General features: G+C 48.8%; 1 protein-coding gene across 3 annotated transcripts in view; it reads left to right on the top strand.

The window, feature by feature from the left end:
* PGAP6 (post-GPI attachment to proteins 6) overlaps positions 1–17,469 on the top strand; it is a 1,624,027-nt gene that overhangs the window by 173,226 nt on the left and 1,433,332 nt on the right. For all 3 annotated transcript variants that reach the window (XM_069646777.1, XM_069646775.1, XM_069646776.1), the window contains exon 3: positions 5,970–6,177. In XM_069646777.1, the coding sequence (XP_069502878.1) occupies positions 6,055–6,177 (123 nt within the window). In that variant the 5' untranslated portion in view covers positions 5,970–6,054. The remainder of the gene's footprint in view (positions 1–5,969; positions 6,178–17,469) is intronic.

Genomic DNA, 17,469 nt, shown 5'->3' with positions numbered 1-17,469 from the left:
TAAGCAGGCACCCAACTCGATGGACCAAATCAAGCTAATGGAATCTGTAGAAATGCCAGGAAATGTGTATTTGGAGCAGCGGAGAACCCCGGCCATCATGTCGGCTCCTTCCGTCACATTCTCCCGGCCCCTGATTCTGAGGTTCCCTCACCTGTGCCTATTCTCGAGATCTTCAGTCGTGGAGATGAGCTCCTCCATTCCCTGTTTAGCTCCGGGCAGCTCACATTGCAGATGAATAACTTCCTCCTGCAGGGAATGGATTTGAAATCCTCAGCATCTCCCACTTTTGTGTTGATCTGCTTCAGGTCCGTAGAGTGAACGTCTATGGACCTATGGAGCCTCTTGGTTGCCACTGTGATCTCCTTTCTAATTTAGGTAGAGATATTCTCTTCCAGAGTGGTCATGCACTCCAGGAGCTCCCCTTTCATGAAGAGGAAGGGAGGGTGTGGGAGGGGAGAGGCAGCACCGGCCATCACTTCTGCAGTACTCTGTCAACCTGCTGGCTTAACGGCTCAGACACGGGGGCCCACAGTGAGATTAAAGATCAAAGCTTCTTTTGAGCCTTACGGGGCAACATGCAGGTGGGAAAAGAGACCCCCAATGTCCAGCTGGTGCCAACAGGCCTTTGTCCACACTCGGGAGTAAAATGTGTGCTATGGAGGGAGTTGTTTCCAGTCACCTGCAAGTGAAATTAAAAGCGAAAAATACAAGTACCAGAATCCTGCGTGGCCTGTCACTATTTCTTAACTTTGTCCACACTCTCCCAAGCCCAACGACGCCCCTGCATCATCTTCTGGCCACCAGTCCTCAGAGTCCAGCCACACTTCCCAGACCCCCTCGGTGCACAGCATACTGACCTTCATGGTCCCCTCTATCGCTTCTGCCAGGGACTGGGCAACACGGTTCGCTGCTCACCATTCCTACATGCGGAGGCAGACGCTCACTGCCGCTAGGGGGGTGTTCCACAGGGCCCCCAGCACACACCGGTCAATTCTTTACTACCTGGTTGCGGCACGGTGCTCCACAAGACCTTCAGACTCCAGTTCTTGGACCCGCAGCTCTCCAACATTTAACTTCCACTCCCAAGGGCACGGAGAGCGCCAGTCCTCTAAAGCAGCACACTCGGACACAAAAAGGAGCCCTCCATTGATGCCCCCAGGCCATGGCTCACATTCTCTGCTTGGGTACCAATGGACATTCCACAGTATCTCAGAAGGGTTCTGGGCCCCCCACAGGGCTAATAATTGCCACCCAGCAGCACACGTGGGAAGGGGGAGCCGGTGGCACTCCACACCTGCTTCCACAGGGGCTGGCGCCACCCCCACTGCTCCGGCCTGCTCCGACAGTGTGGGAATCCCACCCCCCTCCTCCGGTCCGGCTCTCACCAAATACTCAGCAGCAGGCATTTCCCGGCCCATCTAGCACTGCCACCTCACTCCTTACCAGAAAGCCTGAATAAACGAGGCACCGATGCTCATCTCCTGCCAGGCCTTCTTTCATCCGTTGGCCGGGCTTCTGGTTGTGCTGTAACTGTTCCCCTACAGCTGCTGCAGTGCCACAGCAGCCCAGTGGGGGGGACAAACCGCTCTGAGGCTCAACGATACCTCGGCTCCCCACTCAGCACAGTCCTCCGTTTAGGCCAGGAAACTGGTTCTCTCTGTCACCGGGGTCTTCCGTTGTGCTAACAGTGCCCAGGCATCCAATTGCTGCGTGGCTAGGGGGAAATCGGGGCCCCATCAAGCCCGGGTTCAGCAGAGCTCCGTTAACAATGCAGCCATCTTAGTTGGGCGCCGACCACACCCCCTGGCTGCTCTTTTTCAGCAGACACTGCTAAATAAAGTTTTTGCTTAAATAATGTAAGTTGCTGACATGCACCATAAAAATACATATCCGTGCTATAAAATCTGCCCCATGAGAATGGAAAGCGTACAAATCACTCATCACACGGATTTGTGTACTGGTAAAACAACCCCCCTCATTCTCCCTGTTGAGATCTTCCCAGAGATAATGGGCCTGTGGAAGCTTTTGTGAGCGTAATGAGGAGTGGGTCTGTGAGCAGCAATAAACCTGATTGGACTTTCATTTTCTTATACTCATTAAGAAATGCTCTGTTCTTCGTACTTGGGGTTACAGATATCCTTGTATTCTGTGTGAAGAGGGACCAGAAACCGCCAGTACAAATGTCAGTTCAGAGAGTAACGTTTACTATTCACCAGCTCTGTAAAAACAGATTGGGTTTGAAAGAGTTCCTTTCTGCTGCTTGACCATCAGTGGTAGTAAGATCTATGATGAAGACCCATAGCTGCTGCGGCCATAGGGGCTTTGACAACTACGCAGCCACTGACTTTGGGGGTCATTAAGACCCTGGAGGTAGCCATGCAGCTATTTGCGGCATGGCTACCCCCATTCCGGGTACCGGGTCCGAGTTCCTGGAATGGGGAAATACCGGGCCATTCTGACCTTGGAGGTCCCGGTATTTCCCCATTCCAGGAACCCATCCTCATTCAAGCCCCCATAGGGCTCAATGGGAATGGGGAGCATGCTAACAATGGACCCGTTAATGACGGGCCCGTTGTTAGCATGCTGGTCTGCTCGCGGGACCCGCTAAGGACACCTCGTAATGAGGCGGTAGGGGGTTAACGGGGCCAGCAACTCTACCTGCTCCGTTAACCCCCTACCGCCAGGGTCGTATTGACCCCCTTTGTAACCGTGTACTCGCGCACATTAAATTGGCTCTTCCATTTCTGGAAAGAACTGAAGAGTCTTTAACAATTATCTCATAGCACATGGTTGCAGAGCCTTGGACTTCCTGCTCTGTCCAAATCCCCCCTTCTACACCCTCTGGTTCTCCTTACTTTCCATTCACCTCTACATTTGAAGTATGCATTTCCCCCAGCTCCTGCATGTTTTCTACAGTACTCTGTTTCCTACTTGTAAGGTTTGCCATATTCAAATCGCATAAATACATGTGTTTTGTGTGAGTAGGCAGGAATGAGACATGGACACAGAGGGCTCCGGGTTTTGGCTAAAACCTTTATTTGAAATGATAAAGGGATTGGCAAATGCCTCACTATCCTTGATCTAGGAGGTATATCCCTGCCTCAACCAAAACAAATGAGTCTGTCTTTCGTCAAAATGTCCAAAGCGAAAATGTGTCCTGTGTCCGAAATCCTATTCTGGTCCTCACACTGGAAGGTGTCTTCTTTGAGATTCTCTTTCCTTTTGTAGACACTTCATAATTTAGCCTTTACATACACTTGACTATCCCTGGTGTACTCTCCTGCCAGGACCTTTCACATTGTTAGTTTTCCCTCTTATCCATGAAACGATATTAGCCCAACATTGCTGTATCATTCCTTGCTTAACAATGTTCGTTTCAATAATAGCCACCACTGGGCTTACAGAGTGATTGTAGTGTCCCTTGCGCTTCTCTGCTTCATTTTCCTCCATGTTGCTGACTCCGCGTGCGCCCTGTCAGCCGCTGCGACTTCGCCATGTCCTTCTCTGCTATATGTAGTTCCTGCTGGCTTGCAATCTCGGGTGGCGAGCCGGCGCATTCCGGTTTCCTCTTCCGCTGTTTGGATCAGCCTCGATACTATTTCCTGCAGCATCCTCTTCCCCAGCGTACTGGTCGTTATCAGTACAAGTCGCTGTGCAGCCTAGCGCCTGCAGCTGTTCCTGTTTGCCATCAGCTGTGCTGGTTTTAAACTTCCCAGCATGATTGAATAATCGCCAAAAACTAGACCACTGCGTGGGCTTACCAGTCTTAGTGCTTTTCATTATTCTGTCCCTCTTCCTGATCTCAGTGGTTACCATATTCTACAGGTAAGCGTTTCGTTTTTCTGCTGCCCAACTCCATCTGAAGCAGCATGGCGCTCCAATTCCACCCAGAGCTATCCCTGCCGTCCTCGATTCCCCGGTCCAGCTTCCTCCTTCAGTCCCGCCTCCCGCACCCTCCCCCAGGCCCTGATTGGCCTACCCCTCCTCAACCTGGACACGGCACGGGCAGCCCTCTACCCAGCAGCCCGTGTGGCTAAGGGCCCCAAGGAAAAGGGTGGCTCCAACAATGGCGGCTCCGAGATGTGTCTGCAGGTGTCCGCAGGTGAAGCCAAGGAAGCCAGCAGACACTAACAAAACTCTGAGTGTGGCATGGGTGGGGTGTAGAGCAATTACTCTACTCCAGAAAGCACCTATCACTCTACCTTACCTTCCATAGCGTAGATTGCCATAGACTTAAACAATACATACTTAGGAAGACTTGTGACCACTGTAAATGCCAATTTTAACTAGTGCCACACATGTAGGGAACTGAACTTTGACTTGCACTGCATCTAGATGGAAATGTGACTGTTAGCATGTGCCACACTAGTATGAAATTGTGAACTTTGGCTCGCACCACATCTACATAGAAATGTGATTCTTAGCATGCACTACACATAGAATTCTGAACTTTAGCTTGCGTCGCATCTAGATAGAAATGTGACTGTTAGCATCTGCCACACAAGTATGGAATTCGGAACTTTAGCTTGCGCAGCATCTAGATAGAAATGTGTTTGATAGCATGTGCCACACTCAGGATTCTTAACTTTAGCTTGCGTCGCATCTAGATAGAAATGTGATTGTTAGCATGTGCCTCACTCAGGATTCTTAACTTTAGCTTGCGTCGCATCTAGATAGAAATGTTATTCTTAACATGCACCACACTCAGAATTCTGAACTTGAGCTTGCGTCACATCTAGATAGAAATGTGATTCTTAACATGCACCACACTTAGAATTCTGAACTCTGGCTTCCGCCGCATCTAGATACAAATATAATGGTTAGAATGTGCCACACTTGTGTGGAGTTCTTGACTTTAGCTTGCATCGCATCCAGATAGAAATGTGAATGTCAGCATGTATCGCACCCAGATGGAATCCCACAATTGCAAGGACAGCAATGCCAACTAACCAACCAACTAATAATTCCATCCCTCTGCATACACCTCTCAAACTCTAACCAAACACAACCACAAGCCTAAAACGCAGCAATCCGTACAAACTTAACAACAAAACAAACCACACATAGACTTGCACAACAGCACACGACGACTACGGACCGTAAAACACCCCAAGCCCAGCCAACAGACCCACCTGGCTGAGGCTGCCAACAGCACATCACTGCTCTCTTGCACTTTTCCAGCTTATTCCCACTATCCCACCCCCCTCTCCTCCCCTTTTCAGAGCCGCCAGAGCGCCAGGGGACCACTTTGGTGGTGATAGTGTGCGGTACAAATGTCCTTTAACATAACATATTGTTCTTTATATGGTGTTGAGGAAGCTGGTATGAGATCTTATTGGGAGTGATTGTTGCTGCTCTCTTCCTAGTCTCAGTAATTGATATAATGGTCTTTGTCTCAGGTTGGGGAATACTAAGATCGGGTCTGGTAAATGATTGAAGGACATTGTTACTGTATGCCATTAAGGCATGAGGAATGGAGGGAGCATCTGCACAAGGGAATGGGAGGCATATGATTCCCCCCACTGATGTCATTCCCGCAAGGGTCGCCTCCCCCCAAGTGGTGCTCCCTCATAAAGCCGCTCCCAGGTTCAGGATCAGGAAGTGGCTGCCGTCCCCTGGGAACATAGGGAGAGGCTACCTCTGGGAAAGGAGTGATGACTTCATCAGATTCATGACATTTGCCATACATGAAGCAGCACTGGCCAGCATTTATGTGCCTAACCCAGAATGAGCTTGGAGCCTGGGCACAGCAGAGCATACTGCCTCCCTTCAGGAAAGTGATGTTGCTGGTGACTGATCTGCATGCTTCAGTTGCTCCTCTGTAATGGGTAGTGGGGAACGTTTTCACTGTTCATTGAGTACCACCAACCATGTTTTTACTGTTCAAACTAGTTATTGATGGGAATGCCTGCGACAAAGGGACTGTGCTTCACTGAGCTATGATATGACTACGCTTTTTGGTCTTTCAGGCATTTTCGTTATGGGGCACCTCCAGTAATCAACCCCTTGGGACATCAGTTTTCCAAGAACACAACCTTCCGCCCTCCCTACAGCATGGCTCTCAGACTCTCCAGCAATCTGCACAACAACACTTTTGTGAATGTTACCAACCCTGCACCGGGTGACTGGTTCATTGCTGCTCATCTGCCGCAGGCTGATCAGAAAATGGGAATTAAGGTAAGAGTTGGCTAAACAAGAAAATAAAGCATTCTGGCTCAGTGTTTAGTATTTACTGTACATGTTTTAGGGGTCCGGCAAACGTAGTGCACTAGAGAACACCTCTTGCTTTTGTGTACTGTAGAGTGCAGGCTCCACTACCCCTTACAGTCCATGCCAAAGTAGATCTTCATACAAGCTTTCATGCTTTACAGCAACAGTACTATTGAAGAATTATGAATTTCTTTTGATATGTCATGGCTAAAGCCAGCCTTTCTTATCTCCATCTTAATCTAATGGTGTGGCAACCCAGTTGCACTTTAGAAGTTGAAAAGGAGTGTTTCTACTTGATTTCTGAGGCATGCCTCTAACTTTAATGGCCAATGTAGCAGCATATTTTAGAAACCAAATGGTTCTTCCTTTTGAAATCTGGACAGTGGCAAACATCTACATTTAATATTACTATAACCTGAGAAGTTCCTACATTTTAAGGCCATGCTTTTCACCCCACCCAAGCCTCGGTTGTGTATCAGGGGTCCTCCAAAGGCAAGTAACGACTGGAGCACACAAGTAATCCAAAAAGAAGCGTACACCAAACAAGAAGCAACACAATTTATTACAGGCCCAGGCGCAGCTGGGAGAAGACGGTTCAAACAGCACGGTGGAATGAAACTGAGTGTAGGGCGCTGTTGGCGCCACCTACTGCAGGCAAACTTTGTATACATTCCTCATAATAAACATAAAGAAAAATTGTTGCAGTTGTTAGATCATCCTACAAAGCTTATTGGTGGGACTACGTTCGTTTTCTATACATACAGTACCTGCTCATGCTTGTAGTAGACCGTCCTGACCCCCAGCTGTCCAATACCACTCTTCTTGACATCACAAACCTTCCCACACCGCCTCAAAATGACGTTTATTCACATTATGTGATTGTGCTGACCGCTGGAACTTTATTATCCTGTCCGTGGTGCGTTCCCATGAGACACAAAAGACAACCTGAGCTTGGCAAAGGGGAGTCATTCGCAGGCATCCAACCAATGAGGTGCCCCGCAAACATCAGTAAGGACACAAAACACTGTAGCACCCTAGGGACACCAAAAATCTCCCGACGAACGTTACCATGCCAGCACATCCCCTCGCCCCACAGCCCACTTCCCAGGACCATCTGCCTAGGGTCGATTTGAAACTGCTTACCCCACCATGATTTTTCTTTTATTTGCATGTATTTATTTGTTGACTCCCTACATTTCCCAGCGAGCGCCTGGGTTACTGGCTCGCTGACCTGAAAAGTATCTGCTGGTCCCATTTCCGAGCGGCTACGGGCTCCTGGGAACAGCCAGCTTGCAACATTTTCCAGCACGCTGCTGTAGCTGAGCGCTCGAGAAATTCATGTCTGTCTGCCCAAGACACATGGCCTGTGGTTGTGTAGAGACAAATGGTTTACTTGCCTGCAGCCTATGCTCCAGAATGACTGTCCTGGGATTCATATTGCACTACCCTGCCACTTCTACCCATTACCCTTGCCCCTTTTCCCTATCCCCTCCATGCCCCCCCTGTTGCCCCATGTTCCCTTTAGTGCCCCCAACCCTGCTCTTCCCCACAGACTTATCTAGCTGCACCTGCGCACACAGCACATAAGTTACACTTTGCAGCTGTCACCGATGTCCCCACCTCTAGGAGTGCCTCTTCCCCATCAGTCCCTCAACTGGTAGGTGCACCTCCCTTGGCAGCGCTGAATCTGCACCTTTACCGCAGTTGTTTGCAATTTCTTTCAGTGTCTCTCTCTGCACATTATTACCACCATAGGTGAAGTTAAATGCAATCTAGGGGAAATGGTCAGAATAACCTAATAAATAATGCATCTTATAGAAAGTATTGATTGGTTAAAATATATGTTTGGGTTCATTACTTTCAATGTAAAAAGAAATGTATTCAAAATTAACATAAACAATATGACTATCTTATTTTAAAAAATAAGGGCCTAGCGATCTCTCCATGCCCCCCTTGACAGCCACTCCAAGGGGGTTTAACCTATCCTCTACCCCCTTTCCGGGCGGTTTGCCACTGTGAGGTTGAACTTTATTACCTGCACCTATAGCAAAAAGCCTCTGAATGTTTGCGTTTTTCCTGACTGGTTTCTCTACCGACTGCATCATCAATAACTCAAATCCCCATTGCCCCTGAGAAACCTTGAGCCTCTGATGGTTAGTGTGCCCTAAAATCACCCTATTCGAACTGTGACATTGAGGGGGTGTTTTTACCAGAAACCCCTATTCAGTAAGGAGTACAAAGCCTAAGGGTGTGTCCTTCAAGAGTGGGAAACTGCTGTTGCCATACATGGTCATGTCTTCTGCTTTCCTCTGAGGAGCTACAGCCATGTATCAATGGATACTTGAGTACTGTCTGGCATAGAATATACCACATAATTAATAGAAATAAAACAATAAATACACATTATGCTTAATTAAAAATTTAAAACACAAAGCTTTCAAATGGATAAAATCATCTGGAGAGTACCATACTTTGTGTTGACCCATCCTAAGACACTGTTTGGGCAACACAGTGTGGTTCTCTCCAGATGTCCAACACCTTATGAGTTCAGCATCTAAAGAAAAACGTTCTCACTCTACTCTTAAAACCACTTGCCCCTCTTTTGCACAACCTACTCTAGAGGGCACTGTCCAAACATTGTGGCCAACAGAAAGTTCTGAAAGGGCAGCAGTGGCGGGTTCTGGCTGGCTCGCGGGGGGTTGTAGAGTTTTTACTCAGTCGAGCCGGAATACATCCCCCATCTGAAAGGTGCTTTCTTTTCTGTGTCTTTTTTCTCGGAAGGGAGCTCTCTTGCAGTTGCTCCTCCATGGAGTCCAGTCGCTGCTGAATGGGCAGGAGCATTTCTGACACAACTCTCTTGATGCTGGATTCCACAGAGGAACCCAGCACCTTTTCCAGGCTGTTTGCCATCCCACTTCATCAAACTCCTAAGTGTTTTCCTCGTATTCAGACCAATACTGGTCCTCCTGAGTAAAGTACTGTGCTGCCATGATGTAAGGTTGCACATTTCTATACTCCCCTTTTTTTTTTTTTTTAAACCTTACAAATGTATGTATATATATTGAATATATACTTTTTTTTGTTTTAATGCTATTGCGGGCACAGACTGCCTTCTCTCAATCCCGCAGTATAGAGTGAGCCTTAAGCTCTGAGACTTGATAGTGGTATAATAAGTCTCTCGGTCTCCCACTTTCTTTGTCTTCTTTTTTTTTAAATTTGCTCACGAAACCAGTGGCATGGAGAAAAGATAACAGCTCCTGGCGCTCGTGATCGCAAAATTTGTTATAAAACGTAATGAAAATCGTGCTCGCGAGCGTCAGGAAGCTGAAAAGAGCCACCTGCAAAGCAGGAACTCCCTCTGGTGGCCGCGGGAGGAAACTGCGGTCATGCAGAAGCTCCAGCTACTGTTTCCCTGGGCTCTGCCGCGCTAGGCGAGTCAGGGAAACAGACGAAGCATGCCGGTGGGGGCTTGTGGAAGCGGGCCCCTGCACTAGCGAAAACACAGCTGTATGAAAGCCTAAATATCTAAAATAATACTGCGGCGTACTCTCCGACGCCAGCAGGAAGCGGCTGGCGTCTGAGAGGGGAAGTCGCGGAACAGATGAAAGTGACACTTCCTGACTGAAAGGGAAGAAATATAATACGGCGGCTCGCGCGCGAGCACTATATACGAATATGAGCTATAGTAAAGCAAATAATAATATTACGCTAATATGGTAACAATAGCAACGGGCAGATATAAACAGAATTGAGTATGACGTACTTATCTCTTGCTGTGAGCAGCAAAGAAAGAGGAAGTGCATCATACTCAAGGCTGTTTATGTGGGGACTTGGCCTGTCATTGGAGGAAATTGGTCACATGTGGGTGATCCTGTGCTGAGCATCCTGCAGACTCCTGGGAAACGTAGTTTACATTGTTTCTTTAGACTTTCAGGACATTCTACATCGCTTCATTGTTAAGTTCATTGTTCTGTATATTTTTTCTGTTTTAAAAAATATATATATATCTTGCTGCTGAGCGCTTCCTTTAATTATTTAATAAAGAAAGAGAAGCATAATCCTCGCCTCTGTGTCTTTAATAGAATTAAGACTTTCTGGTAAGTTATTATGGAAAATCTTTATTGTAATTGTTTATTTGTAAAGCGCTTATACACAAGTGAAGTGCTTCAAATCGGGAAGGGAACAAGGGATTAAAGTCATCATTCTTAGGCCTTGAAGATTCCCAATGATCAAACAATTACTAGCATACTAGGCCATAGGCATATATACTAGTGTAAGTGCTTGACAAAGAGGGAGGGGAGAAGGGGGTTGGGTGGGGAGGGAAAGGAACATACAGTATAATAAACTACAGTACTAGACCTGGCTAGGGAGGGGAGACAGAGGGAGGACCGGACAGACAGCCTTGCTAGGCTTAGTACATGCAAGGTCGTGCAAGTGCGCAGAGACAGGAAGTGTGAGGGGGGGGACAAGTGCGCCCAGACCAGCAGGGAGCCTGGGTTAAGTGCAGGGCGGTTGCCCCTCTCATGGAGCAAAATGCAGTAGTGCTATGCAAAGTGCAGAGCCCCGGAGGCAAGTACAGGACTGGCGGGGGAGCGTGGGACCTGTGGGCTCTGGAGGTGTACCAGGCGACCAGTCAGCTAGCTGAGCAGGTTGGGGATGAGAAAGAACAAGGGAAAGAAGCAAGGAGAGAGGGGAGTTAGCAGAGTAGAGGGAGAGAGAAAGAGGGGCAAATAAAGGCCTTGAGGAGTTTAACTGGGACTTCATGAGGTCCGGTTCATGACTGAGAGAGGCAGGGAGGCTGCTCCAGAGGGAGGCACCTGCAGAAGATAAGGATCTACCCCCGAATCTCTGTTTGAAAAAATGGCTCCTCCGCAGAGAGTTGGAGGAGGCCGAGTGGAGGGCTCTAGAAGGAGAGTATTTGGGAAGAGAGCGTTTTAGCTAGTAGGGGCCCCGCCTCCGGAAAGCCTTGTGGACTATGCAGAGAGACTTGAACTTGATCCTTGCAGCCACGGATAGCCAGTGGAGTGATTTCAGCGCCAGAGAGATGATAAGTCTTGTAGTTCTCTTCTGGATACGTTGAAGAGGTTGGAGGAAGAAGTAGGCAGATTGTGAAAGAGACTGTTACAGTAGTCCAGTGTGGAGAGGACCAGGGCTCTGGAGACTGAGCCTCTGGGGGAAGGTGAGAGAATGTAGAATGCCTCTGAGGAGGTTCAGCTGGTAGTCAGATGTTTGGACATGTCCGAGATGTGAGAAGGAGAGAGTAGAGTCGAAGATGACCCCCAGATTTTTTGCCTCACTGGTGTGAGTGGGCTCAGGACAAAGGGAGGCCGGACAGAGTGAGAGTGGGAAAGTGGAGCGGGTGTACCAATGAGGACAATCTGTTTTGCTGGAATTAAGGCAGAGATCATAAGCAGCACACCAAGACTGAATTGCGGATAGTCAGTCTGACATGAGCGAGGAGGAAGAATGTAGCCTGAAAGAGAGCTGTGTGTCATCCGCAAAACACTGAAAGTTGGAGGTGAAGGCATAGATCACGAGGGCCAAAGGGGCCATGTAGACATTGAACAACCAGGGGCATAGATGAGATCCCTGGGTGACACCACAAGTGGAGAGAGTGATAGCGGAGAGAAACGACCCAAGTTCCACCTGGGAAGAACGGTCAGAGAGAAAGGATGTAAGCCACGCCAGGGCCTGATCTGTGATGCCCAGGGTATCACAGAGACAGGAGACAGGATGTTGTGGCTTACTGTATCAAAAGCAGAGGAGAGGTCAAGGAGAATGAGGACAGAGGGAGAGTTACAGTCAAGGTTTGTGAGCAGGTCTTCACAGGCGTTCAGAAGAGCAGTTTCCATGCCTCTGGATGCTCTAAAGCCAGACTGATGGTCATGGAGACAACCAACAGATTCGTTGTGGAGGGTAAACTGAGAAATAGCCTTCTTCTCCAATACTCTGCCCAGGAAAGGAGTGCTGGAGATCAGGCGATAGTTTGCCGGAATAGAAGGTGGGGAAAACTCTAGTGGCGAAGGAGAAGTTGCAGAGGTTTGCCAAGGCTTCAGCTACAGAGTCAATGTTGTCCTTGATGGTTTTGAGGGGCAAGGATCCATCTGTTTGGAAGAGGCTTTCATAGAATGTACTAGAAACCTCCTCGGGTGTGACAGGGGAGAGTGAGGAGAGAAGAGGGGTGGCGGGGTGGAGGTGGCTGAAGATGGCCCAGGAGATGATGGTGCATGAGTGGGTGCGGTGGAGAGAAAGGACAGGATGTCCAGAGTTTTGGCAGTAAAGTGTGCTGCCAGGGCACTGCAAAGGGCCTCGGGTGCAGTAGTGTTGCCAGCTCCTTACAGACTTTGAAAAGTTTGGCCGTATTGTTGGATGCCGCAGAGATGCAAGCTTGAATATGGAATCTTTTCTTGACCCGGATAAAGAGTCTATATTGCCTTTGCAGAAGGCGGCAGGCCAGTTTATCAGAGGGTGCACCTCTTGGCCCTCCTGGGGTGCAGGCTGGGCCTGGTACAAATCAGTTTCCACGTTTTAGATTGATTTTTTACTACAAATCTACAAATGCAGCTGGTAGCATCAGCACCATCTGGTTTTCCTCTCTTGGCGTCCATGGCGTTGCACATGTACTGGATGTGGAGCTGCAACTTGGAACTGCTGCTTTACCTGACCTGCGAGGACCGCCGCTGTCCAAACTATTCTGTCAGCAATTTTGGAAATGTTTAGGTAGTTCTTGTGCAGGTTTTGCATTTCCGAACATTATGTCAGTTTACAAGGGGGATGTTATTTTGCTGTCTGCAGCGGGTTGAACAGAGGAAGTGCTTACTAGATTAAACTACGGGTTGTTTCCGGCTTGTGAAGCAGCATTAGACAAGGTTATGAGGGTGTTGTTCCAGTTCTTGTGCAGGAATCTTTAGAAATGGGGCTCTTTAAATCTTTTATTGGTTGTAAGGGTGCAGAAGGAGGACGACGACGCACAGGTGGCATGGTTGTTGGCATAAATCTTTATTAACCAAAATAAAAGGGAAAGCCTACCTCTTCATAACTCCAAGAAGGATTTCCCTACCTCAACCAAAATACTGAGGATTCAGTCAGGATGGCCAAGTAAATCAAGAGTCCATCGTCCTGTTTCAAAACCCTGCTTCTGTCCCTTACACTTGTATCTAAACTGAAGGGGTGTAGTGGGTCTTCGTGGTCCAGAAGAAAGACTCTTTTTCTCCTGGAGAGTGGATCACAGTTCCTATTCTAAGTCAAGACCGCAGGCTCACATTATGCTTCTTTTTCTTTCTTTAAGTTCCATAGAGAAAGCTCAAGCAGCAAAATGTATGCACCAAATTATATTAGTGTTTCGTAAGCACATGAAAAATACGGTGCAGAAATCCCTTAACAAACATTTAAACATCTTAAACGAAAACCAAAGACAATTGAAGTAAGTCCTGGTAAATAATAAACCTCACTTCCCAGAATGCTCAGGTATAACTGGTCATGGAACACGTGACTTAAATAGCTAAAGAGGCATGCTTAGTCCATCTAAATAGCTGTCAGCCAAGAACCACTGCCTCTTTTTTTGCTGCTCACAGCTAGACATAAGTGACATTCTGTTTATTCTGCTGTTTTATCTATTTTGTTGCTCCTAATATTATATGCATTGTTAGCGCTTTAAGATAATTGTTATTGCCTTCAGTAACGCTACTTGCATTTTGGCCGCAATTTCCGTGGCTTTCAGACACGAGCAGATCCTCTCAGCGGTGTCAGAAAGGCAGACCCCCCCCACCCAAGAGCGGAGGTTTGCGCTCCAGCACGCAACTTCCAGTGCCTGTTTTTCACTACAATTACCAGTCCTTTCCCTTTCACTTTCAGAGGTTCCCGCTTCACACACGGAGCCTCCGGTGATTGTTTCGCGCTTCTGCTCATACCTCGCAGCGGCAGCCCCCATTCCCAAACATTAAATTGCCCAGCAGTCTGCCCTCGACGGAATGTTCGTCCCCGGGGACCTAATACATCCCAGGTCATCTGACTGGGCCCCGTTGTCCAGGGCCATGGAATATATCTAAGCAAGACTTTGTCAGCCCCTAGAGAAGGTCAGAGCCAGACTGAAAGCAGAATGCCCCCGCTCGACATCTCAGGAAAGGTGGCCCTAAAGCCAGAACTAGATGCAAAGGTGATAATTATTTCAGGGAAGATCACCAAGACCCCAAAAAGGGCATTGACGGAGCCTGGAGGTCTTGCCAGGACAAAGTCCTAGATATCACAGGTCCTTTAGCAAAAATAATGGACTTGGTGGAGAGAGCTCTGGACACTGGTAAGCCAGTCGACTCATCTATTCCCTCTGGACTGTCTCAGAGCGCTCTGTCTACTCGGCAACGGCAACTGCGCCATTTCAGCAGAGTGCAGAAAAGGCATACTCATGAAGATTGACCCTTAACTCTGGGAACTCGCCAACACGGAATCAGGCACAGCCTCGCAGGGACTGCTGTTCGGCGACCCCTTCGTAAAGGAGATGTCCAAATTTGTGGGCATCTTTACCACCTTAGATAAGGCACAAGCATCAATCAAGAGTTTTTTTCCACCAAGGTTTTTTCTCGGGCCGGACAAGGCAGGGGTCACTCCTCCGGCCGTTACTCCTTTGATAGAAGGCCCCAACAATAAAGAGAGCAGCATTCCAACTGGCAGAATAGATCAGACACCTTTTTCCCTTCCTGAGGAAGAGGAAGAGGCTGCGGCTGGAGAAGGTGTTACGCTCACCACCTGGTCTCTGCGGAGGCGTTGGGGCACGGTTGCAGCCCTCCCAGGAGTTAGAACACCCCCATCAGGTCCCTCCCCCTGCGGATAAGCTGTGGACGGTGACAATTGGTGACACTGCTCCTACGTGGATATGAGAAACCGTGAGTGCACTGATCGGTGACTGTTGTACCTCTCAAACCCTTCTACCCAAGGTGCGATTTCTGTGGGCATGTACCGGCCCATAAGGCTCATCTGTTAATTAATGATGATGAGCTCTCCGTCCTGCTACTTCTGGCAGGGGCGCTTGTTGATGGGATCTAGTTCCTTCACTGATCCCTGGTAAGTAATAGTCCAGTCCAGATGCGACTATGCTTCCTCTGGTTGGTGGTAAGTGTCTCTCAATGTCTCTTGTCTTTTCCTCTTTCTGTTTTCTGTCTTGGTATTATTGCTCTCAATATTGTTAATTCCTGAATAACGTTTTCTCTTCTGTATTCTTCCCAATAGATGGAAATGTGGCCCAAAAGCAGCTGTGGAGTCGCGGAACGCGGATGGGAGGAAGATGGATGAAACCGCAATGTCCGACAACAGGTGAGTGATGGTTTAAGGAAAAGCGCGAGGTTCGGTCGTAGCGCAACCTTAAACTTAATATCTGTTAAGTGTCTAACCTTGCCTTTCGTTTTTACTTGCAGGTGCTGCGGTCGCGGGTGGAGTGCGTCGTGCTGCTGTTTCAAGATGAAGATGTCGGCGTTCCGGAAGATTTGAAGAAGATCTCGGTGCCAACGAAGACGCGCACAGGTGAGAGCAGGTTCCCCAGGTGGTAAGTATGGAGGCAGGAATCAGGATTTCCAAAGGTAAATTTAATCCCAGGCGGCGGTGAGCGTTACGCTGCAAGGAATTGCGGAAAATTGCAAAGCGTCTGCCTCGGGGATCGGAGCAGCTTATATAGCTGCGATCGTGGGCAAGCCCACTAGGCCTGGCTTGCCTGCCACTCCCAGAGAGTCAGCACATGCAAGGCAACCCAATAGCAGCAGCCCCACCCAAGACTGCACGTGGGGCTGCTTTAGTGATGGAAGTTCCCATGTCAAATACACTTTGCATCCAAAATGAGGTGCTATGTTCATAATAAAAGTATTCTTGACCCAAATAAATGTTCTTGCTTATTGTTTCTCATGAGCCTGGCACCAAAGGCGCCAGGACTGTGTCCATATGGGCCCCCTGTGTAAGCGGCCCTGTAATGTTTGCGTCCTGACCCGATTACCATGACAGAAGGGCGGCAAGATTTCCAGCACAACAAGCTGCAGGTCAGTTTAAGCATGGCAGTGCCAGCGCTGCAAATGCCTACAGGAGGGAGGATAGCTCTCTTCACGCAAGCATGGGACTCCTTATCAGGAGAAGCCTAGGTAAGGGACATTTCAAGGGGGTTTCGCTTAGAATTCTTTGCCCAACCTTTTCAAGCGCATAGTCCAGCACAGATAGTAATGTTGCAAGCAAACAACTTAGCGCTAGACAGCGAAGTGTGCAATCTATCACAAGCGAGCCATGCGCCCAAGCTCAAACCAGGGGGGTTTCTTCAGCCCGATATTTCTTGTGCACAGGAAGCAAAAGGTCGGCCTGGTAATAATCCTCAAAGCCCTGAACGACTTTGTCTACCGCCATTTCACTTTTGCCTGGAACACCAGATCTCTGTGACGGCGACTACAACAACTGGAGGTTGGCCAGAGACATCTTCAGACGCATCCAGCAAGTATGGGGCCCTTCTCAAAGGATCTCTTTGCGTCTCGCCTCAATTGCCAACTCCCGGAATTCTACAGCTGGAGGCCAGATCCTGCAGCTGCGGCGACAGACGCCTTTCTGCAAAGGTGGACCTGGGCAATTGCTTACGCCTCACCGGTTCAGCATGATGGCGAGGACGCTGGCGAAGATCCGTCTGGAGCAAGCAGATCTTGTCCTAATAGCCCCGGTTTGGACCTCTCAGACTTGGTATCCAATCCTTCTACCCCAAATTCCGGGTCTTCTGTCCAGTCCGACAGGTCGGCTCCAACCCCTTCTCTTGAGCGGGTCGTTGACGCTAGCAGCCTGGAGAATTTCAAGGCAAGGTGGAGAGTGCCAGGCATTTCGAACAAAGCAGTAAACCTCATCGAGGAGAGCTGGGCCCCCACAACTTCAAAGAGGTACGCCAACACCTGGAGCGCCTGGACTCGCTGGTGCTTGGAACGCAAGGTTCATCCAGTTTCAGCACCTGTAGAGGAGATCCTAAATTTCCTAGCCTCATTAGTAGAGTGTCGTCTGGCTCACGGGATGGTCCACGCCTACCGTTCCGTGATCGCAGCCGGGCACCAACTCATAGAGGGCTGCCGAGCAGGAGAACATCACCTAGTTTGTAGGCTACTGAAGGGTATTCGCCTAACGGTATCGCCTACGGCCCGCTACAAGCAGCTTTGGGACGTGAACACGGTACTTCACATGTTTCTTTCCTGGCCTCGGAATGAGGAACTATTGCGCACAGCCCTATCTGGCGAGTTCACCACCCTGCTCTGCCTA

The sequence above is a fragment of the Ambystoma mexicanum genome, chromosome 2q, assembly GCF_040938575.1.
Source record: "Ambystoma mexicanum isolate Mex_15411 chromosome 2q, UKY_AmexF1_1, whole genome shotgun sequence".
NCBI lineage: Eukaryota > Metazoa > Chordata > Amphibia > Caudata > Ambystomatidae > Ambystoma > Ambystoma mexicanum.
Note: the sequence above shows the minus strand (reverse complement) of the source record. Positions and strands in the feature narration are given on the sequence as shown.